Source organism: Fusarium oxysporum, chromosome VIII, assembly GCF_013085055.1.
Source record: "Fusarium oxysporum Fo47 chromosome VIII, complete sequence".
NCBI lineage: Eukaryota > Fungi > Ascomycota > Sordariomycetes > Hypocreales > Nectriaceae > Fusarium > Fusarium oxysporum.
The window spans coordinates 2093924-2115001 of NC_072847.1; the positions used below are offsets into that span (position 1 = coordinate 2093924).

The window sequence follows — 21078 nt, forward strand, 5'->3', positions numbered from 1 at the left end:
CGAATTGTTGCGCGTGCGTGCAGTTTGGCACAGTAACACAGGAGCGGAACGAGACGGTGGCCTTGGCTTGATCGTGGCCGGTTGTGAGACGTGGGGGGGTTTAATTTGATGGAGATGAGAGCTGGTCGACAGGCTGAAAGAAGGCGTGCAGATGGTGCTTTTCCGTAGCCTGGCGCGCACAAGAATCGAAGACCGGCAAAGAGACGTAGAAAAGGCAGAAACTGACTCAAATAAAGGGACAAGTTGAGAGCAACAAGAGAGGAGATGGCGTGACAGAAGAGAGCTACAATAGAGAAGCAGTGTGATACGATGATGGAAGTCGATGATATGAAAAGGAAATTGAACGGAGGAACCGAAAGGAACCGTAAAAGCCCAAAAGAAACCTGATACAAGGACCACTCCAACGAGATTATGACTATGAATGCTTGAGAGGAGAGAAGTAAAAGAAGAAGCTGACGAGAAGTGGATGATGGAGGGGCATACATAGCCTTACATATGGACGGATATCGCCTTGTACCTCTCACTGCATAGTTCATCGTACAGTGAGCTGAGGTACACGGGCGGTGGTTGGTCGGTAAGGTAGGTAAGGTAAGGTGCTTTCCCTTACCGACTCTCGAAGCCCGACAGACCATGCATGTATATTGATCAGCGATTGGTTGTTTGTTGTTCTAGGCGCCATGATTTGACCAAAGTGTCAGGGTTAAGAGTGAAGGAAGAGGGGAATGGGATAGAGCCGAACAAACTGCATTGGACCTTGGAGAAGCGGGCAGAGGGTTTGCATGGGCTGAGCTGGGACTCGAAGTAGCTTATATCATGTCACATAAGTTATCACATATCAACTATTTTAGCATAGGTAATCCTTACAACAAGTGGTGAAGGGGAGCTGCATGTTAATATAGGTGTAATTCGATGTATGTACATGTACTTGGCCCTCCAACTTGTCTCTGCTACAGCGACCCATCCATTACCTACTGACCTTATAGAGCATTGGCATATTCCCCTGGAATTGAATACTTGAGGGGTATAACGTTTATATAAAGACGTCAAAGACAGACTTGGCTGGAGACCAAGAATAAGAGCAACGTTGAGCTTTGCAAAAGTCAGAGGTGATGATTGGAGGGCAAAGGTGTAAGTGGTTAAACTGGGGTCATTTCCTTCAAAGTACCTTAACGGAGGGCGATAGCCCAGGAACGACATAAATATAAACAGATCTATGTACCGAAGCAGTTCTTTTGGATATATGGCATTTTTTTTATAGTCAGATTTCCAAGGCTATGTCAGTAGGTACAGCTAACTCTTCTAGATGCCAACGTTTTCTTTTTGCCGAGCAACCCGTTCCGTACGATCAGGACTGCAACACTCAAAGGTCTCAATCATATGGTTCGTACACAGATATTTAGGCTCTAAAAGGCTCCCAGAGTTTCCCTAAGGATAAAAATATGCGAAGCTACTTTCAATTTTCAGCGAGTCTTTGGTTGGTTGCTCACTGTTGTCCTTGTCAGTGAATCCATCCAACTCAAAACCTTAGTGAGGTGCACGTGATGTCGTTCCTCTGGACGCGCTTAACACTTAACCTGGGGCTGAACTGGGTCTAGCAAGAAGTGCACCTCTTGGGCTCTCCCTAACTTTGTTCAGCAACGACGATATCTGACCGTCCTTTGACAACTAAACTAACATAACTTCCCATAATTCGTTTGAACGGCTTCTCAGTATCTACCAGAACTGTCGCCTGGTACAGCCATGGCTTCCCAATCTCATCAGGAGCCGGACCCGCTGGATGTCTTGCAGAATATGGTCAACGATGTCGTAAGTGTCACCTCCATCCTTATAATGACTTGAACAAATTTCTGACGCTTCGTTACAGCTGGTACATACTGGTAAGGCTCTCAGAGCTTCCCGCAAGGATGCTCAAGGGAGTACGCAGTCTACTCAGTCAACCCTCAAGTCCAAGTTGCCCGAGTCTATTGACGGTTTCCGGGAAGCCTTACACAAGCTCGAGTGGGATATTGTAAGTCACCTCGAGCATCTCCTCAGCGCCTCAAATCTCACATTATCTTAGATCGATGCCAAGTCTGTTCTCATGCGTGATATCAAGCGTCTACAAGAACAGAAGCAGCAGCAGAGCCAGCAGATTCAGCAAAGTCAACCTACTCCTGTATCCCAACCCCCACGACCTCAACCAGTTGAATCTCAGTCCAAATCTCCCATGGTCATCGACCTTGGATCATCGCCTCCCCCTCCCCCTCAGGATCAGCATATGACAGAGATTAAGACTAACAAACCAGTCGCCCCCTTTCCTGACATGGGCATGGGGCTTCCCGATGTCGGCCAACCTATCAGTGTGCCGAATGATGAGACCAGCTCATCTGTAATTCCAAGTACTGGACCTGAACAACCGAGCACGAAGAAAATTTCTCCTGCTGCCCCGGCTTCAGCTCCAGCTGCCACCGCTCCGATGGCTCCTATGCCAATCATGGAGCAAAAACCTGTGGACAACCAAAACAATGACGTGACAGACCTTACTGGCGACGGGCCCCATTCAGAACTCAACTTTACAAATATGCAGTTCACGCTGGCTCCGGCCAACAACGACTCGCAGAACCCTTCTAATTCTCAGGACCCTTCATTTGACCTTGCAACTTTTGCTCCCCCGGAGGGTAATGATGATATACTAGGTCTGGACGACATCCTGCCCACCAACAACACTTCTCAGACAAATGGCATCTCACAACTGCCTGCTGGATCTGCCGATAACGCATCCAAGCAAGACCTGCCAATGGATACAGACAATCTGGGAGCCTCACAGGAAATGTCAACCAATAATTATGACTCGGTGTTTGATGACGAGATTTTCGGTGGTCTCGGCACAGGCGACGGTCTCGCCGATGGAACCGACGACATTACTTTTGAATCCCTCATGAACGACCGGGATGATGACAACCTAAACTATGGCGAATTTGATGACAACTTTCTCCTCGAGAATATATAGCGACGCTGTTGCGCACATCGTCCACGAAACTCGGCCATCTCTATGGGTCTCCGACACTCATTGTCCAGTCACTTATTTGGCTTCATGCCAAGATTACTTTCTCTTGGCCAATACCAAGACGAACTAGGCAAAGCTGCATCGGCAGTTGTCAATATGGCACGATCAAGGTCAACGATAATATTTGTGTTTGAAAAGCTTGGCATCTTCGATTTTCGATTTGATTTTGTTTTCGGCGTTTTGTAATGGTTCAGAATGTATCGGTAGACATGGACAGGTGTTTGGGTTTTGGGTTAAGCTCACGATGGTGTTCTCGATTCAAGAATGTTGGTGAATATGGAAGGTTTCTACAGGAATGGTGCTAAGTACCACGGATATCATGTCTTATGTACAACAAAATAGGAGGCTTTCGCTAAATGGACAGGCGCTGAGAAACACATACAACTCGTCAAGAAGCTCTCCTCCTCTTTCTTCTACCAAGCAACATATTCGCCATGAACAATGACCAAGAAATACAAAGAGAACAGCACGGCCGCTGGCGCATGACAAAGAAAACTGACAAAGAAAACGTTGATCATCATGATTCATCTTGGGTGCGTTTACCTTGGGTCTCGTGAGACCGAGATCCCATGAGGTCTGTTTTTGCGCTTAGGTCATGTGGCCGTCGCGGCAGCGCGAGCCTCAAGTTCGCGACGTTTAGCAAGCAAACTCTTGAAAGCGCCAATGCAGCGAACAAGAGCATCTTCATCGTGGGCGCAGAAGCGGTAGCTCTTTTCTTCAGTAATAACCTGAAGGCAATGCTTCTTGCTCTTGCTGAGAGGATCCAGATCGACAACATTTACGACTGCGGAGAGCGGTAAAATCCACCGAGCTGTGTATTCAGACTCGTCCTTGTAGAGAATGAGGTTACGTGGGCGAAGAACAGCCCACATATCCTTCCACTGGCGCATGCCACGTCGGTGACGCAAGAGGTAGAGCCGGCCTTGCCATATGACACGGTCGGGGTCTTGCTCAACATTGGACACGCTCGTTTGGCTCGCGGATCGGATACCTTGGCCTGGTGGGCGAACCGCTGGGGGTAGCTTGCCAGGCGATTGAACAGCCAAACTATCGTAGGACGAGTCCTGGGGACGGAAAGTTTCATTGTCGGAAAGGTCGGAGTGCGATGCGAACTCCGCACCCGATAGTCCCGAAGACTCTAGTATCGACGACCTTCTCCTACCCCCTGCCGAGGTGACATATCTGGGAGCAGATGATGCCATCGGTTCCGGAGAGCTGGAAAGGAAACGCTCATGCTCATTTGGTTGGTTTTTGTTGATAGAGACCGGCTTGATGCCATTGTTAGGCTGTTGAGAGGCACGTGGGCTAGCAAGGAACATCTCGTCCTCCTCTTCATCGATCCGCGCATCCCTTCGTATCAAATCCATCCATTCCTGAGCATCTTCGGCGGAATTCGCTTGAAAGTGGTAGTTGCGAGAGGGGGAAAAGAGGCCAAAAACATGCTCGCGCTTATGCTTGGGGTCCTTCAATTCGGCGACGGCTGTAAGTTCGGACAAGTAAAGCTGATGTCGTAGTCGAGACTCGCTCTCGTTTTTGTACAAAGAGAGGGTGTTGGGTCGCAAGACAAGGTAAACAGGCTTCCATTTCTAGAAAGGAGTCAGTACTGGACAAGAGCCGGAAGCCGTGGCATCATGCTTCAAAAAAGGATAAGTGGCGGCGGATGCTAACCTTTGTCTTTTGTGTGCGCTTCTGAACATAGCCGCTCTTCAGCACGCGGTCAAAGTCAAAACAACCGTCGTTGTTGACAGGAGAAAAGGCAGCCTCAAGGTGAGATTGGCTGCGGGGACGAGCAGAAACGTCGAGTTTGGTATCAAGAGAAGATGTAGTGACCGGATGCGCGGCCCTTTCAACGAGAGTTCCGGCCATTTTTTACTATGTTTCGGCGAACGGTATCGAATTCGAGAATGATGAGGGTGGTGGTGATGTCACGAACATTGACGGTTCGTGAAGGAGAAGGGGTAGCGTTCGCTTCGAAGAATTGCGCGGCAATGAAATATTCGGACTAGTCGACCGGTACAAGCGTCTAGAGGTTGATAGCAGACAAAAAGTAAAGGCCTCGTTGTAAAATTTGAGAAAACGATGGGCCTCTCGATTGTCGAAAGGCTGGTGTTACAAGCAGGGGTTGGAAACCAGGATATAATGCTTGTAGGAGAGTAGAAGGTTGTGGAAGTCGAGACGATGGGGTTTGCGGGCGTGGAACGTTATGCTGATACGGAGTTTAGGTGGTGAGACTTGAGGAGATGAGTCTGGAACTGGTGGTGGCAGTGAGGTTTGTGGTTGTCGTGTTAGGTTGGATCGGATTGGATGTTGTTGATTGTTGTGATACAATGCCGGAGTATTTAGTAGTTACAGGGCGTAGGTATGCAGGCAGATACCGCAGATGGTGGAGAAGGATAGAGACAAAGAAAGAGGGACGAGAGATGATGGAATTATGAAAGAGTATAAGGTTTGAATGACGATTGAAAGGTATTTGCGGCTTTCGAAAGGACGGAGACAGAAAGGAGAAGAAAGGGAAGGGTGTTTTGATTTGATCGGCAACGGAGAGGAACGAAGATTGTCGCAGAGTCAAGAGGGGGACGGGATACAGTAACAGGGCACTAACTCAGAGCTAAGCAATAAGCCAAGTCGCAGATCTGCAGACCCGGTACTTTTTCGGTACAAGGCGCAACAAGCGAAACTGCCGCTAATTTGCAGTGACGGCTCAGGTATTTCTAGTTGAGTGCCAAGTATCGGGTGTCCTGCATGTTGAGTTTGCCCGTAGGCGTTTCAGGCGTTTTGAAGAAGCGATGTTGTCGAATCAGTTGGTGTTTCTTGGAGATGCACTGCTCGCGGCCAAAACAATGCGGCGTTAAAGGTTCACTGGGTACCTTTTGTTTTTAACTGAAAGAAAAAGAGTTTATAAATAAAGCGGTCAAAGAAGAAGTAAACGTGTTACGGTTCACCTGTTGGTAAAGTTACGTATACTACTTTGGACTTGAAAACGGACACCATCAACAGTCAATCAAGACCTTTTCGCATTCGGAATTGGACTTGAACCAAGGAATGAAAGAGGGGTTCACTCTGATTAAGGTTCTTTTACCTGTTGATCCCTCTTCCTCCAGAACGGGATTACATCAGGTGGCGGAAGCAACATGGAGGTCGAGATCTCCCCTTGAACAAATACAGTAAACGCGTGCACGCCTCGTTGAGACTTTTAAGCTATCTATCAGTCTTACGTATCGCCTGACGTTACCACCCTCCGTCACCAGCACCAGCACCAGGCAGAGATTGACTATTTGTGAAAGATGACAGTGGGCAGTGTCTCTTTGGTCATCTTGAGTGAATGATCAAATCGATACTGGCTGTGCAAATAAGGCAGCTGAGTTAAACCGTCCGCATATTCCGCAGCCGAAAACGATCACGAAAGTGGCTTATTCCTATTCTGTGACTGAATCTGACGATTTCAGCTCTCGCAACTCTTTTTGTTGGGAGGGGGAGTTTCAAGTCTTTTTTCATGTCATGCGTCCATCAGCCCGCATATGCAGCGTTTATTAGCCAAGAACTGTCATCTCGATTGGTGACACACTGCTCTACACTGACTTGATATAAATAAATAATAATAGAGGCCCGGCCCGGCCAGGCCAAGACCACCTGGTCGATCGCTTAATCTGATACAGGGCGCTTCGACAAGAGTCCATAATATGAGACGATGCCATGCCATGCCATGCTATGCTATATCGTGATGCCCAGCGGCTAAGATATTGAGATTCAGAGAGTTTTATGCTACGACAATGTTCCCTCCCTGTTTCGCTCCGAGCCGAATAGACGCTTGCTGGTGGAGAATTACAATGGGGGAGGTTTCATGGCGACGAAACACTCGTTGAACGGGCTGTTAATTAATTCAATGCTTCCAAGTGTAACAGGTGAAAGTGAAAAACTGGATTGATCATCAACTTCAGGTGTTAGAGACGGCAGTCTATTCCGTCAAACACTATCGCGATCCATAGACGATGACTCTTTTCCACTATTGAGTCACCGGCGAATGCAGCCATCGACTAAACGCGCTCAATACTTGCCGAATCTGTTTAGTCCATGGAATGAAAATATTCACCTCTTCTCAAGAAAACAAACGCTTTAGTTGATCCTGGTTATAAGTAGTCAATATGAAGCCAATTAATTGTTCGAACCACCTGCAATATCGTCAGTGTCGTAGAACACCACTAACACATAATCACCCATAACTCACCACCTGTGGCTGTTTCGCTTCATTACACATCCATTCACCCACTTCGAATCACCATGTCTTTACACGAACAACACAGCATTCCCACAGATACCGAGCAGGAAATTAGGTCCAAAGTAGAGCAAGTCCTCAAAGGAACCACTTTTGCTGTATCAAGCCTACGAAAGCTCAGTGGTGGTACTGCCAACTTCATGTACCATGCTACTCTCGAGAAGCCATCGACTCAAGACAAATATCAAAATGGCGTCGTGATCAAGCAGGGCGAGGGCTACGTTGCACTTCATCCTGCATTCAAGATTGCAACTTCTCGATGTGTAAGTGCGATATTGAGAGGACTAACCAGCAAGCTGGGCTGACTGACATCATTGCAGGCTATCGAGTATGAGTCTCTTGTTCACCTTGCTGAACTCCCGCCAAAAGAAACGCCATCATGCAGAATATCAACTCCAGAGGCATATTACTTCAACCAGGATAGCAATACTCAAGTCCAAGAATATCTCTCAGAAGCCCTCAGTCTGAAAGACTATGCCCTCAAATACTACGCTGCCCCCACACCCCCAACTCTTAAAGAGCAATGCGAGCAGCTCGGCCATGGTCTTGGATCTTGGCTTCGTGCGTTCCACAGCTGGAGCCAAGAACCTAAGCAAGCAGCCCTACGAGAGACGTTTGCGGGGAACAAGGAGATGCAGGGTCTCAAGAACATGATCAATTACCAACAGCTGCTGCAGGTGGTGGATCGACGCCCCGAGATTCTTGGCGATGCAAGGGACGTTTTGCAGGGTGTCAGTGATCTGGCTGCCGGGGAACTTGCAGATGAATCAGCATTATATCCCATTCATGGTGACTTCTGGACTGGAAAGTGAGTCCTCGTATTAGTGTTGCTTATCATGAGACTGCGGTCAGCTGACTACAAACAGTATCTTACTCCCTGACACTCCTCTGGTAAAAGGCACTCACACTCCCATTCGTATTGTTGACTGGGAGATGGTTCAGATTGGTGTTCGGCCTCTAGATCTCGGCCAGGTCATTGCTGAGCTTTGGCAACTCAAGCTATATAAGGACATTGCTGCAGGGGAGTGGCTCATTCGCGCATTTGCTGATGCCTACGGTGCTGTGAGTGATGACTTTGCTTACCGCACAGTTATCCATGTTGGTGTTCACTTGATCTGCTTTGGATCTCAGACGCCAGGATGGGGCGATGCTGAGCAACAGAAGGACGTGGTCAGAATAGGCAAGGAGATCATAGTCAGAGCCTGGAGTAGAGATCGTGGCTACTTCGTCGGACATGTTCTTGATAGCCTGTTCAGAAACTAGAGGTCCTTTTACAAATACGTGTAAGGAACCAGAGAATCATCAGGCGTATACATAAAAAGGCTCGCTTCATTGGTTGCTACACGTTTGTAGAATGTGACGCCCCTTCAACGGGCAAGACTCCGCGGCAACTGGGACCGTAACGGGACTCAGCTGCAGCTGTCTGCGTATATATTTGAAGTATGCCTAATGAGAGTATACGGATTAAGGACGCTTGATTATCTGATATAAGAACCGAGCGGTTGGAGAAAACTCCAGGTACACATCAAGGTCAGCGACAGTGCATGTCTTGTAAGAAGCAATGACTTGAAGGCCAATTCTTAAAAGTCTGCTAGTATTTTCTTCGCACTTACTCAGGATGTTGAACTTTTTTTTTTTTAGAGGAAATAGAAAGTGCCTAGTCACAGGAAGTATAAGCGGTGCTAGGAGTCGTGTAAGTGAAATGGGTGCCAAGGTTTTGTACTGGATTTGAAGTTCAAGTGTATGGAAGTAAATTTATAATGTATAAAAAATAAAATCCAAACATTGTCATAACTATCTCTGAGTTTGGAACTTGGTTTAACTGCCTATCATGATGTTCCTCTCAGTTTGTGGTAAAGTTGGCTTTCGTGATTGCTTTTATGACTGATCGGTTGGAGGCGGCGAAAATTTCGACTTTTCACAGTACTCAACTCTACCTTACCACACAGTTGATACCCAACTCACCTATCGACTCATATGAACCTATCTCTCGGCATCTGAAAGAATCTCACTTCAGATAGAAAAACACTGACACACGAAAACAAACAAAACTGCCCTCAGTTTTCCTTACCTGACTCTCAACAACGGTTACCCTATATAGGTCACCCGAAAACTCAACTCCAACTCCGGTGGTAGTCATCTCCACGCCCGCACCCAACTCAGATGCCTTCCCCGGACGCCAGCCGGCCTTGTAAGCGGTGCAAGGCCGAAGACGCCGCTTTCCTCCTGCGGACAGACCCAACATGCCGGTGAGTTATCATCATTCTCTCGTGAACCACTTCATCCTTTTGCCCCTCATGCTAATGTGACTCAGTGATTGCTACATCCAATATGTCGCTTATAAACTAAACAAGCGTCTCGGCGCACTTCATAAAGACACTCGCTCTTCAAAGAAGCTTACTACCCGGAGGTACCTGGCTGGCCTGTCTTTTGGACCTTCATCTAGTGTCCTGGCCCAGTTGCTCAGCGAGCAGGCTCGCCACCACTCAGAGAACAAGGCATCTTCACCATTTGAGCCTGTGATTATTCATATCGATACTGAGTTATCACACATCAAGGGAGAATCTCCTGCTAAGAAGCTGCTGGAGGAGTACCGTCGTGTATTGCCAAATGCCATATTCGAGTGTGTTCCTCTAAAGGACGTCCTCTCTTTGAAGAGCATCGACTGGTCAACTCTACCCCTCGACGCTGTCACACCAGATGAGGATGCAAACGCTCGCCTTCAACGACTTTTCAATACTTTACCCACATTGACCTCACGAACAGATGTTCTCCGTCAGCTTATCCGTCACCTTCTTCTCCAGAAAGCCCAGGAGCACTCATGCTCAGCGCTTCTCCTCGGCCACAGCACAACAGCACTCGCCGCCTTGACACTATCAGAGGTCGCCAACGGTAGAGGCTTTGCAGTTCCGTTACAGGTTGCTGACGGCGTGACAACTGTATGCACATACGAGGCAGTTGAGGGCGCCACCGCCCAGGAGACCGGCCGACTAGAATTCCCGGTCTACTATCCCCTGCGCGAGATCTTTCGCAACGAGCTGGTTCAGTACATCGATCTTGTTCCCTCATTAAAGGAGGTTGTTCCCGTCAACCAAGCAGGTGCCAAGGCCGGAAACAGTGTTGTTTCACACAAGGACCTGAGCATCGAGGAGGTCATGACACGGTACTTTGATAGTGTAGAGGAGGGATATGCTGGAATCGTTGCCAACGTGGTGCGCACAACTACAAAGCTGGACCGAGTTCCTGGAAAGAGCTTCTGCGGAAGCTGCGGAATGTCACTTGATGCCGAGGGAGATTCGCGATGGGCCGGAGAGATAGGCGATGATGCCGGGGACGGGCCGGGGGCAGCCGGTGCAGGCCGGCTATGCTATGGCTGCAAGCGGTCAATTCATGGGTAGATCATCAATTCGTACAAAAATGTGAACACTCATATTGATATATTCTGGTATATCACAGTATCTATCGTGACTAAAAACTCCTCAAATACGCCACGCCGCCTTTTGATTGCCAAACCCGTGACCCAGGCGGTGCCGAATGCTCCTATTGTCCTGCTAGATAATCATATAAACGAGGACTCAAAATATTTCTTTCTTTTTCGTCATATACAAGAGCAGTTTTGCTCGTAGATCGATGTTCGCTAATCACTCTGCCGCGCCGTTCATTATTGACCTCTACTAATAATCTCATCATCTTTAAGTCGCCATCTCCAACCTTCCGGGGAGAATGCGATCCTCGATCTTGCGGACCAGCTTATTGGTCTGCTCAGCTAAGCTCAGAGTAAGGATGGTGTGGGGTAGAATTCGGGCAAGATGAGGGAAGAATCCCTTGTACAGAGCAAAGAGACCCTCGGAACGAATGGTTTTGGAGAGACAATCGGCAACGCTGCTGTAAAGATTGCCGTTCTGGTTGTACATACGGGACATGATGGTGTCTGAGACGTGAATGTCAGCCGCCAAACTTAGCTTTGGTTCAGGTGTAAGACTTACCAGGAGGATGCATCACGCAGCATACAACGAAGCCACTGATAGCACTGGAAGCCAAGTGCAGACCGGGGCCCTCTTCCATATCAAAATGACGAACCAGGCGACGCTTAGCGAAGAAGTATGTGGGAAGCTGAACAGAGCTGCCAAAAGCAGTCCTGATCATGGCAGCCTGCACACCACGGTAGAGACCACTGATACCCTCAGTTCCATAGATAGACTTGAAGCCATGCCATGCGCCCCGATAGTGGTGCTGTGTGCCAACGGGTCGGAACGCCGAGAAACTCTGTAAACGGGTCTTGACAAGGAAGAAGGGGCTTCCGGCGGCGGCGCCGATGACGCCCGAGGCTGCACCGCAGAACATATTGATGCCCAGATTCTGGGCTTTTCCGTCCTTGAGGAAGAAGCTCGCGAGCGCATTGCGCATAGGGTCGTAGAAGCCGAGACGGCAGCCATTGAGAAGGACTTGGTAGATATAGGCCGCACCAATTCCGCGGTAGATATTACGGACACCTTCGTTGCGCACAATGACGCTCACACCATGGATCGGTCCTCTGTAATGGTGAGGTTGGTGGCCCTTGTTCTGAAGCTCGCCTTGCAACTGCATACTGTACACGAAAATTGTCAGTCTCTACTGGGACAACACCGCGTGCCAAAACCTAGAACATACCGAATTTTGACCGTCTCAAAAGGATGTGTTGCAGTAACAGCACCGCAGGCGGCAATGCCGCCAGCAATGAAGGCGCTATTCACGAAGTCAGCACAAGAACTTGGGCGCGAACGAACTCCAATAAATTTAGAGGGTCGCTTCATTGAGCACCAATGGCCAGAAGGCTTACCCAACAGTGGTCGACATGACCCGATCTCTCCAAATGTGAGGAAGCGGCCGACAGTTGCTAGAGCAAGATGCAAGGAGAGATTGGGCGTGGGAAGCAGATCCCTATAGGGGTGAGCTCGGGCGCGAGAGCTGTCCTCTTCAATCGGCGACCCGAAGAAACCGAAATGATGCAGAAGAAACAAAGTTACTTGAGTAAGGTTTATTAAGAAGAAGATTTGGGAACGTGGAAAAGAAGGGTCTCACACCCGTTGCCGTCACCAGCGGCTTCGGACCCTATGGCAGCACGAGAAATTGTCAGCGCTGAGGTACCACGTGCAGCGCAATTACACCAAAAAGGTACAAGCTTTCTACGTAACGAATTAGGGGAACATGGAACCTTCAATGGGGCTCAAGATATATAAATTATTGGGCACTGCTATTTGACTATACAAGTGTAAATTGCGTCTTCTGTCAGCGGCTGACAAAGTTGATAAGCCGCCTTTCTTCAAGGTCAGTCATACCTCAGACTGTTCCTGAGGGTATTTCCGGGCCTGCACTATCCGTATAGTACCTCACACGATCACATCCATGTTTCTCTTCGCCGTTTACTACTTTTTCATCTTTTTTGCGCTGGATGCATTTCATATGCCGACGTCGGCGGTCTTTTTTCGCGGGGACGTCTGCGGGTCCTTGCGTCAGGGCGGCTGGACCGCTGTACATCCCCTGGAAATGGAGGACGATGATGGGATCTGATTCGCCAGTGTGGTGATTTACTGCTACTGTATGACGCTAGGGCCAAAGGGAAAGACAGGGCAGCTAGCTGCTGGGTCGGCGATTCTGTTTGCTCTGAGCGGCTTGTTACGGCTCGAGCGTTTGTATGCCGTCTCCGATTTCAATTATACCGAGTGTTGTCGTTAACTATTGGATTCATATACGCGTGGGGAACAGATACATAGCAATTGAATACCGAGTCTCAAAATCCACTAAAAGAAGCCATAGCGAATGTCGAAGGTACATAGCTATATATAATCTAAGTTACAGAGCCTGCCCTACTGAATGAGAGGATGGTCCCTGGGCAAGGACCGACTTTATGTTGGCCAACCTTTCGGGGTACGTATCTCGTGGCTTATGGCGCACCCCGCAAAATTACACCCCTCCAGCTAGCTAAGGGAGCTCCATGACAAAAGCTTCCCATCTCCAAAACATGATAGAAGTCGAGTAACCAAGACATCAGGATCAACAAAAACATCCACCACAACTACTTGAATCTTACTATTGTATGAAATATTCAATCATATCATTATCGCGACTAGATTCCCCTGGCTCTAGATTGCCTGCGGCCCTTTGCGACTCGTACAATCGACAATCTCTTTCAACACACGCGCCTGGGCTTTGTCCCAGACCTACCACAGTAACCTCTTCGATATTACTCCTTGAGCTATTGCCTCACTTCTCTGTCCACAATGTCCTCAACGCCGATGGATGTAGATAGGTCTAATACACCAAATGGCGCATCGCTTAACATCCACCGGACCATTGGCACCACCGCCTCCGTGTCTAATCTGTCCGATGTCATAGGCAGCTTTCGTCCCACCAAGGTATGAAACCTACATAAACTACTGTACGCTTTATTGGTGGGCTAACCGTCTCACTCTGTATGCAGCTCTTCAGACGTGATGATATCAAGGACAGTCGCCCACAGCCTCATGTACTGTCCCTCGACTACGATGACGAAGGCCAACTCGTCATGGCCTCGGCCAGCGACGAGACGATACAGATCTACCACGTCAAAGAGGGCAGACATGACAAGAGCCTAGTCAGTAAAAAATACGGAGTGAAACTGGCCAAATTCACACACACAGCTTCAAGCATAATCTATGCCAGCACAAAACAGAACGGTAACTCATTCAACATGCTGTAAGATGAATTCAATGCTGACCGACTTTTGTCTCTAGACGCTATCCGATATCTTGCCACACATGATAATTCATTCATCAGATACTTTGAAGGTCACGAGGGACCTGTAACTTCACTGGCTGTTCACCCGGGCAGCGACAACTTCATCTCATGCTCACAAGACAACACTGTGCGCCTCTGGGACACACAAACTAAGAACTGTCAAGGTCAACTATTTCTTCGATCACCCTACCTCACCGCATACGACCCGTCTGGAACTGTGTTTGCCGTCGCCTGTACGAGTAGCGGCACAATATTACTCTACGATGCGCGAAACTATGACAAGGCTCCTTTTGCGACGGTTGATATTGTCGAACAGTGCAGGAAGGTAGATTCACAATGCCTCAACAAGGGATGGACAAAACTTGAATTCTCGAATGATGGAAAGTCGTTACTTGTTGGAACTCGTGGTAATGGCCACTTCCTCCTGGACGCTTTCGAGGGCACCCTGAAAGCATATCTTCAAAAGCCAAACGGCGGGACTCGACGATTGGCTGTAGGAGAAACAGCATCGGGTGGTAGCTCATCGTCAGATTCGTCAAACATAGAGAGCAGTGGCGAGTGCTGTTTCGCTCCCGATGGGCGTTATGTTCTAAGTGGCTCCAAGAAGGATGTCCTGGTCTGGGATACTATGGCGGCTCCCAACGATAACAAAGTTCTGGAACCGAGCTGGACACTGCCTGATAAGAGAGAGGCAGCTGTCCTAGCCTTCAACCCCCGGTACAACTTCTTCGCTACGGCTGACCAGGAGCTGTTGTTCTGGCTGCCCGATCCTCATGCCTAAGTCGTGCAAAGGAGAAGACGCTGAGCAGTTAAAATGGTTGGAGTAAATAATAGATACCCTTGCATTATGGTATATCATGATAATGTCGGAGATAGTGGATCAAATAGATTTAAGGAGAATGAAGGTTACACAAGAACTGCCTATCCAGCGATGGGCTAACCAGAAAAGCGTTCAATTATAGTATGATTTCTAATTAGTTTGGGTGCATTGTTCATGTAATTGTTCCCTTCGCTGAAAATACTCAGAGGCTGATACGGCCTCGGGAATGATCGAGTTTATGATGATGCAACACAAACTTAGAGGCATTTATGATAAAGGGGGAAAGAAAAGGAATCGAGGCAGTAATAGTTGATGATTGTACTAAAGTTCTATACTATTCGAGTGCGATTAGTCTCGGAACGGTATCTTCACGGACTTCCACATTTGCCAACTTGGGGCATGCTCCATGCTCTATCAAAACCAGACCAATATCCCCTCTTCCCTTTCTAACGTAATACCACAACGGTGTATGCCCATCAATGACCTTATTAAAGTGTCTTATCTTCCCACAGACAAGTTTGGCTATGTCAACTTCTGTCTTTGCATATAATGGATTGCTCAGTGACGTTATCAGATTCATAATGGGAAGCGCTTCGCCCTGCGCCTGCGAAAGGTCACCTTCTGGCATTGTATCAAAGTCGGCTTCAGCTCCAGCCTCCAGTAAAATTTTAACAATCTCGTGGTTCTGGTTTCGCTTGAGCGCATCTGCTAGCAATAACCGCTTCTGACCTGTCTCGCTGTTGATCGGATTTGGCGAAGCACCCGCTTCTAGAAGAAGCTGGACAGCTTCGACGTATCGCTTGTTTATGGCAAAAAGTAGGGGACTGACGTTCCTTATGGTATTTGCGTATATGTCTGCGTTGGCCTGTTGGACAAGATAACGAATAGTGCTGAAGTGATTGTGACGAGTGTCCAGAGCATTCAGAGCACCCTTGCTCTTGGGCATGTTGGTTTCTTTGCTCCAATCGCAGTCATCCATTGGTCCCCAAGAAACGAGATGGCATAAAGCTGTTTCGTCGGTGTCGTGTGTGGCATCGACGTCCGCTCCTCTGCTGATGAGCAGTTTGGCCTGATGTGTTAGTTAGCTTGTCATGGGATCCCTGAAGGTTACCGACCGACCCGAAGACGTCTGCAACACTTACCACATCTTCATTTAACGCGTATGCCAAAGGAGGTAGTCTCTTCCCATCTGGCGTATTTGGTTTGAAACCATTGTCCAATAGTAATGTGGCGATTGCTGTGTTCCCACGCAGGCAGGCTAGGTGCAAAAGGCTGCTCCGGCTTCCCCAGTGCAAATACCCATAGGCCGGGCCTAAAGGACCCGTCCTCTGGACGGTCTTGTATCTTAAGGTGTAGAGACGGTCATTTTGGAAAGGCTGGTTAATCTTATCTTCGACATTTGTGCCGGTCCGCTCTAGAGCTTCCAGGGAGCCTTTTGCTGTTTCGAGGGCACCAAACCAGGTCGCCCATTGAAGAGCTAGGGGCTGTTGATGATCGAGTTTGAGTGAGTCTTTTGCATCTTTGTCGTACAGACGTGGAAGGACAATCGCTTTGAGACTTTTGCAGGCCAGTGCCAAGTAGAGCAGGCCCTTGTAAGGCTCCTTTAGCAAGGAGATCTCATCTGTTATGAGATGTATCATCTCAACAGGCATAGCTAATTCTAAAAGGAAGCAGTTTAGTGATAGATCCAATGAGTCTAGATTGCACAGACTTACCTTCTTAGTACGCCCTCATAATAATTACATCCTGTGCAATGCGGTTTTGTTGAAAGCATGGATCCCGTCTCTTTTATTTCGTTGCTCAAGAGGGTAACTTACCATTGAGATGCGCAATCGTTCTTTGTTTGGGCTGATCCATGTTGGCCTGATGGGACCGAATGTGAAGATTTGTGTTGATTAAGAAGAACGAAGTGATATTTATTGTGTGGAGGTTGCCTTTTGTATGGCCCAAGGTGAGTAAAGCCCAAATGGCTGGGTGTTGGTTGAGTTGTGAGATGCAGACAAATGATTGGATGGCCAGGGCCTGATTGCTGCCTATGCCTCTGCCTACAGACGGCCTATGCCTGCTGCCCTAGAATACCTTTATTTTATGTTTGTTTTATGGTCTCATTGGCTCATTCATTATTGGGTACTCTCTGAATCCGAAGCCGTATTTGATAAACCCCTATGCTTCATTCATCAATCTTTTTAGTCAAATTAGGGAGGAATTGGCCTATCGTTCCCTCTTTTTCTTGTATCTAATGCCTGTTTCCCCAGCAAGGCGGTGGATAGCTGTTGATAAGTGCATATTGGATGGAATACCCTTGAGTTGAGGTAATAATAACTTGGTAGTCACAAGTCAACTCAAAATCATTTACTTACCTTATACTTGTGGCTCAGGTTAAGGAAGACTGCGAAGCAGATAGGAAGTTGGTGTAGGCCTAATTCTTAAATAAGCTAGGCTATATAATCTCGAGTCACTAAGATATGTTTAATTGACACGGTTGATATGTACTAAACGCACATCTTGAAGTCTATTGAGAATTAATTAGTATTCACTCTGATGTCTCGCCTTGCCAATCAACTTGCTGCTGAAGGGCATACGTAATGACTCTATATGTGGCAATCATGCTTGGCTGAGTCTGTGTAATATCACGATGATGCGTCTCTGATATTAAAACAGTCTCACTTATATGATATCAAAACATGAAATTTATCTCAGGCACTACATGAGGAATTTCAAGACTAAGTAAATGGCATTTGACTGTTGTACCGTGGTGTTGTGGCGCTCAGCCGCTCCGGCCCCTCATTGAGCCCCACCAAAGAATATCCCACCTTCTAAATCCAACCTCATTCAACTCTCCACTTCAAGACCGCGAACGACATTGCATCTACAAGCGTCCTGTTGGGACTCTTATGGCCATTGATAATCAAATACACGATCAGACTTCTCAGGGTATATTTATTTGCAGGCGGACGTAGAAGCACAGCTGGGCCCACGATCATTCTTAAGCCGAAACGGACCAGCACACGACATCACCTTCAGCATCACGACAGACAATATAATACAACTCTCGACGACATGGTGTATCTCAAGACAAGCCAGGAATGGCTCGACCAGTCCATGGCTCTCCTAGAGGCCCGTCCTGCCACCGTGCGTCCACGCGCCGACCACTCAACCTCAAGCTAACCACAACACCATAGACTCTCATTACCACAACATACAAGCTCAAACCTGGCCCTACGCGACCTGATGCAGACGGCGACACACCCGTCACCAAGCCCCCACGCGGCGCTCTCGTCCTCAAGGCCTACGATCCCATTGGCGGCGCAACCATCAAGTACCGCACCACGAAGGCGCAGGAGGTTACTCGTTTGATACATGCTTCTCTGGGTCGGCTAGGAAGGAGTATGGCTGCGGTGCCGGATGTACCTGAAGTGACAATGGCAGATGGCGATGGTGCAACTCCTGCGGAGGAGTCACAAGCTGCTACGCCGACACCGCAGGCGGCACAAGGGGGTGGAGGTGGAAAGAAGAAGAAGAAGGGCAAGAAATAAGATATCCGAGCTCGATGAGTTGTTTTGAGTGCTTCTGGTAGATTCAATGTATATTTGTGGATATGAGGATTGATGACCATGGAATGAAGCTTGCAGCAGATATGACATTTGAAAAGAGCAGCATTGTTAAATGCAGTCTTCATTCGAGAGATGCCACTTTGTAGACTTCTTACGTTCTCAAGTCTCTCTTCACTACACGAAACCAAGAGCCAGGCGAGTCTACAAAGTCCAGTATCAATAGCTTCAACCATGAGTAGAGGACTAAGGGAAGACAAACATGAAAGTACCTTACTCAAAGTCACAGGCAACGATCAAAGAGTATACTAATCTAATCAATTCATCTCTATCTAGGAGAGTGGTAAAGTAATATCGTCATCCATAAATACGATTAAGCCGTCAATGCTATTTTCATCCACCCTGAGTCCAGATCCCCTAACGCCGTGTCGATCCGTGCAAATTCAGCTTCCGGATCCAAAGTATGATTGCGACCTTGCCAACCGTAGTATTAACCAAGCATCGCCGTCCCGAGGCCCCATTCAGATGTACAAACAAGAAGTAAAACAGGGTATATGTTCACATGTGCGCGTGCCAATGAGCAACTGCCCAGGCCGAAGGAAAGAGAAACGACAAGGCGAGACGCTTAGAAATCCTCGTCAAAGGTGAAGTCACCGCCGTTCTCACCCTTGGGGGACTCGTCCTCCTCAGTCTTCTTAGTGGCACTGTGGAGGACACCGGCCTTCTGGTAGTCGGCAACACGCTTCTCGAAGAAGTTGGTCTTGCCACCGAGGGAGATGTTCTCCATGAAGTCGAAGGGGTTGGTGGCCTTGTAAACCTTCTCGTTGCCAAGCGCGACAAGGAGACGATCAGCGACGAACTCAATGTACTGCTTCATGAGGTCAGAGTTCATGCCGAGAAGGGCGCAGGGAAGAGCCTCAGTGAGGAACTCCTGCTCAATGGTGACGGCATCAGTAATGATATCCTGGATCATCTGCTTGCTGGCACGACCCTTGAGGTGAGAGTGGAGGAGGCAGGCAAAGTCAGTGTGAAGACCCTCATCACGAGAGATGAGCTCGTTGGAGAAGGTCAGACCGGGCATGAGACCACGCTTCTTGAGCCAGAAGATAGAGGCGAAGGCACCACTGAAGAAGATACCCTCAACAGCAGCGAAAGCAACGAGACGCTGGGCAAAGGAGGAGTCCTTATCCTGGATCCATCGGATGGCCCAGTCGGCCTTCTTTCGGATGCAGGGGATGGTCTCAATGGCGTTAAAGAGGTAGGTTCGCTGGGCGGGCTCCTTGATGTAGGTGTCAATGAGCAGGGAGTAGGTCTCGGAGTGGATGTTCTCCATCATGATCTGGAAGCCGTAGAAGCAACGAGCCTCGGGGATCTGGACCTCGCCACTGAATCGCTCGACGAGGTTCTCGTTGACAATACCATCAGACGCAGCGAAGAAAGCAAGGATGTGAGAGACGAAGAACTGCTCATCGGCAGTCAGGCGGTTGTTCCAGTCATGGAGATCCTTGGAAAGATCAATCTCCTCAGCAGTCCAGAAGGAAGCCTCAGCCTTCTTGTACATTTGCCAAATCTATCATGGTCTGTTAGCATGGGTCGCGTGTGGGTGGACCACTTTACGCGTCAAAACGCGTCACATACCTCATGGTACTTGATGGGAAAGAGAACGAAACGTTGGGGGTTCTCCTGAAGGAGAGGCTCATCGGCCTCCTCAGACTTGATGCCAGGGGCAACAGCGGCCTTGGTCTCTTCCTTCTTGGGCTCTTCGACAATCTTTGTCTTGAGGTCGGTGGTATCGAGGGACTTGTTCAAAGGCTCGTTCTCCTTGTTGGCGGCGCCGAAGTCGAGCTTCTTGACGGGAGACTCCATTTTGAAGTTCTCAATGGCGGAAGCAGCCTATGGTGAGCGTGTTAGCAATGAATTGGCTTTGGTGGGTATGTGCAGCTGCGTGCACTTGGGGACGTCACATACCTGCTTCGAAGGAGTGATTTGCGCAGCCATTGTATTGTGAGTGTGAGTGTCTGAGGGAGAGAAGTAGAATTAGGTTGATCAGAGCAATACAGAAACAAGACAAAGGCTTTGTATATGCGTGAAGCTCTTGAGGTTGAGGTATTGTGGGTTGCGGTGGTGATGGTCTGGTCCAAAGTAAAGAATGGGATGAAGGCGATGGGCTTTTGTATAAGTCTTGATGCGCTGTCACGTGGAGCCAAAGCGCGTCAGGTCGCGCTGGGCAATACAAATAGCGGGCCATTTTAAAGTACTTTTACTGCGTCAGGGCAGGGGTGCCGCTGCGCGTCACTGGGCGAACCAGGGGCTTTTCGGCGCCATTCGGACTGCTACTGGCAACACCCAAGGCGCTAGTGCTGGAGCTGGTACCATGAGAACATCCAGCCACCAGGATGAATCAAGCAAGTGAGACGCGTAGATTCGCGTTTTAGGCAGATTCACGTTCTTCTTTGGTATGGTTCAAGTGCTGTACTTCGTGTTTCTCTCAATTGCTCCACTGTCCTTGCACGGTACCTGCTTTATTGCAGGGAGTGATGATTCAGACTTTGTCAGGATTAACGTCATGGGCATCTTTTATCAATCAGCACACTTTGGCGTGAAGATCCATTCATGAGGTGGCCTCCCTTGT

The 21078-nt window shown here is 48.4% G+C and overlaps 9 protein-coding genes across 9 annotated transcripts; 5 read left to right on the forward strand and 4 right to left on the reverse strand.

Annotated features, from left to right (window-relative positions):
• The first annotated feature begins 1601 nt into the window (after positions 1 to 1601).
• Positions 1602 to 3314, forward strand: FOBCDRAFT_48645 (uncharacterized protein). The gene is made up of 3 exons (XM_031188299.3): positions 1602 to 1806; positions 1865 to 2008; positions 2060 to 3314. The coding sequence occupies exons 1-3, from the start codon at positions 1741 to 1743 to the stop codon at positions 2987 to 2989; spliced, it is 1140 nt and encodes a 379-aa protein (XP_031035564.2). The 5' UTR covers positions 1602 to 1740; the 3' UTR covers positions 2990 to 3314.
• On the reverse strand, positions 3315 to 5099 carry FOBCDRAFT_48656 (uncharacterized protein). Its single transcript, XM_031188296.3, has 2 exons — positions 4715 to 5099; positions 3315 to 4632 (listed from the first exon to the last, which is right to left on the reverse strand). The coding sequence occupies exons 1-2, from the start codon at positions 4910 to 4912 to the stop codon at positions 3640 to 3642; spliced, it is 1191 nt and encodes a 396-aa protein (XP_031035561.2). The 5' UTR covers positions 4913 to 5099; the 3' UTR covers positions 3315 to 3639.
• A 2106-nt stretch (positions 5100 to 7205) lies between these two features.
• Positions 7206 to 9040, forward strand: FOBCDRAFT_229660 (kinase-like domain-containing protein). The gene is made up of 3 exons (XM_031188295.3): positions 7206 to 7582; positions 7640 to 8127; positions 8186 to 9040. The coding sequence occupies exons 1-3, from the start codon at positions 7325 to 7327 to the stop codon at positions 8580 to 8582; spliced, it is 1143 nt and encodes a 380-aa protein (XP_031035560.2). The 5' UTR covers positions 7206 to 7324; the 3' UTR covers positions 8583 to 9040.
• A 210-nt stretch (positions 9041 to 9250) lies between these two features.
• Positions 9251 to 10757, forward strand: FOBCDRAFT_229662 (uncharacterized protein). The gene is made up of 2 exons (XM_031188294.3): positions 9251 to 9568; positions 9634 to 10757. Exons 1-2 carry the CDS (start codon positions 9483 to 9485, stop codon positions 10715 to 10717), a joined length of 1170 nt encoding a protein of 389 aa, XP_031035559.2. The 5' UTR covers positions 9251 to 9482; the 3' UTR covers positions 10718 to 10757.
• FOBCDRAFT_229663 (mitochondrial carrier domain-containing protein) lies at positions 10726 to 12450 on the reverse strand. Its single transcript, XM_031188292.3, has 4 exons — positions 12139 to 12450; positions 11970 to 12044; positions 11306 to 11907; positions 10726 to 11250 (listed from the first exon to the last, which is right to left on the reverse strand). Exons 1-4 carry the CDS (start codon positions 12153 to 12155, stop codon positions 11012 to 11014), a joined length of 933 nt encoding a protein of 310 aa, XP_031035557.2. The 5' UTR covers positions 12156 to 12450; the 3' UTR covers positions 10726 to 11011.
• Positions 12451 to 13152: 702 nt separating this feature from the next.
• On the forward strand, positions 13153 to 15049 carry FOBCDRAFT_229665 (WD40-repeat-containing domain protein). Its single transcript, XM_031188289.3, has 4 exons — positions 13153 to 13226; positions 13351 to 13714; positions 13780 to 14014; positions 14072 to 15049. Exons 2-4 carry the CDS (start codon positions 13580 to 13582, stop codon positions 14854 to 14856), a joined length of 1155 nt encoding a protein of 384 aa, XP_031035554.2. The 5' UTR covers positions 13153 to 13226; positions 13351 to 13579; the 3' UTR covers positions 14857 to 15049.
• A 150-nt stretch (positions 15050 to 15199) lies between these two features.
• On the reverse strand, positions 15200 to 16886 carry FOBCDRAFT_229669 (ankyrin repeat-containing domain protein). Its single transcript, XM_059609813.1, has 3 exons — positions 16713 to 16886; positions 16038 to 16549; positions 15200 to 15964 (listed from the first exon to the last, which is right to left on the reverse strand). The coding sequence occupies exons 1-3, from the start codon at positions 16750 to 16752 to the stop codon at positions 15230 to 15232; spliced, it is 1287 nt and encodes a 428-aa protein (XP_059465624.1). The 5' UTR covers positions 16753 to 16886; the 3' UTR covers positions 15200 to 15229.
• An 839-nt stretch (positions 16887 to 17725) lies between these two features.
• FOBCDRAFT_229671 (signal recognition particle 9 kDa protein-domain-containing protein) lies at positions 17726 to 18718 on the forward strand. Its single transcript, XM_031188283.3, has 2 exons — positions 17726 to 18027; positions 18078 to 18718. The coding sequence occupies exons 1-2, from the start codon at positions 17956 to 17958 to the stop codon at positions 18429 to 18431; spliced, it is 426 nt and encodes a 141-aa protein (XP_031035548.1). The 5' UTR covers positions 17726 to 17955; the 3' UTR covers positions 18432 to 18718.
• Positions 18719 to 18750: 32 nt separating this feature from the next.
• FOBCDRAFT_166474 (ribonucleotide reductase) lies at positions 18751 to 20656 on the reverse strand. The gene is made up of 3 exons (XM_031188281.3): positions 20415 to 20656; positions 20085 to 20339; positions 18751 to 20016 (listed from the first exon to the last, which is right to left on the reverse strand). Exons 1-3 carry the CDS (start codon positions 20442 to 20444, stop codon positions 19072 to 19074), a joined length of 1230 nt encoding a protein of 409 aa, XP_031035546.1. The 5' UTR covers positions 20445 to 20656; the 3' UTR covers positions 18751 to 19071.
• Between the last annotated feature and the right edge of the window lie 422 nt (positions 20657 to 21078).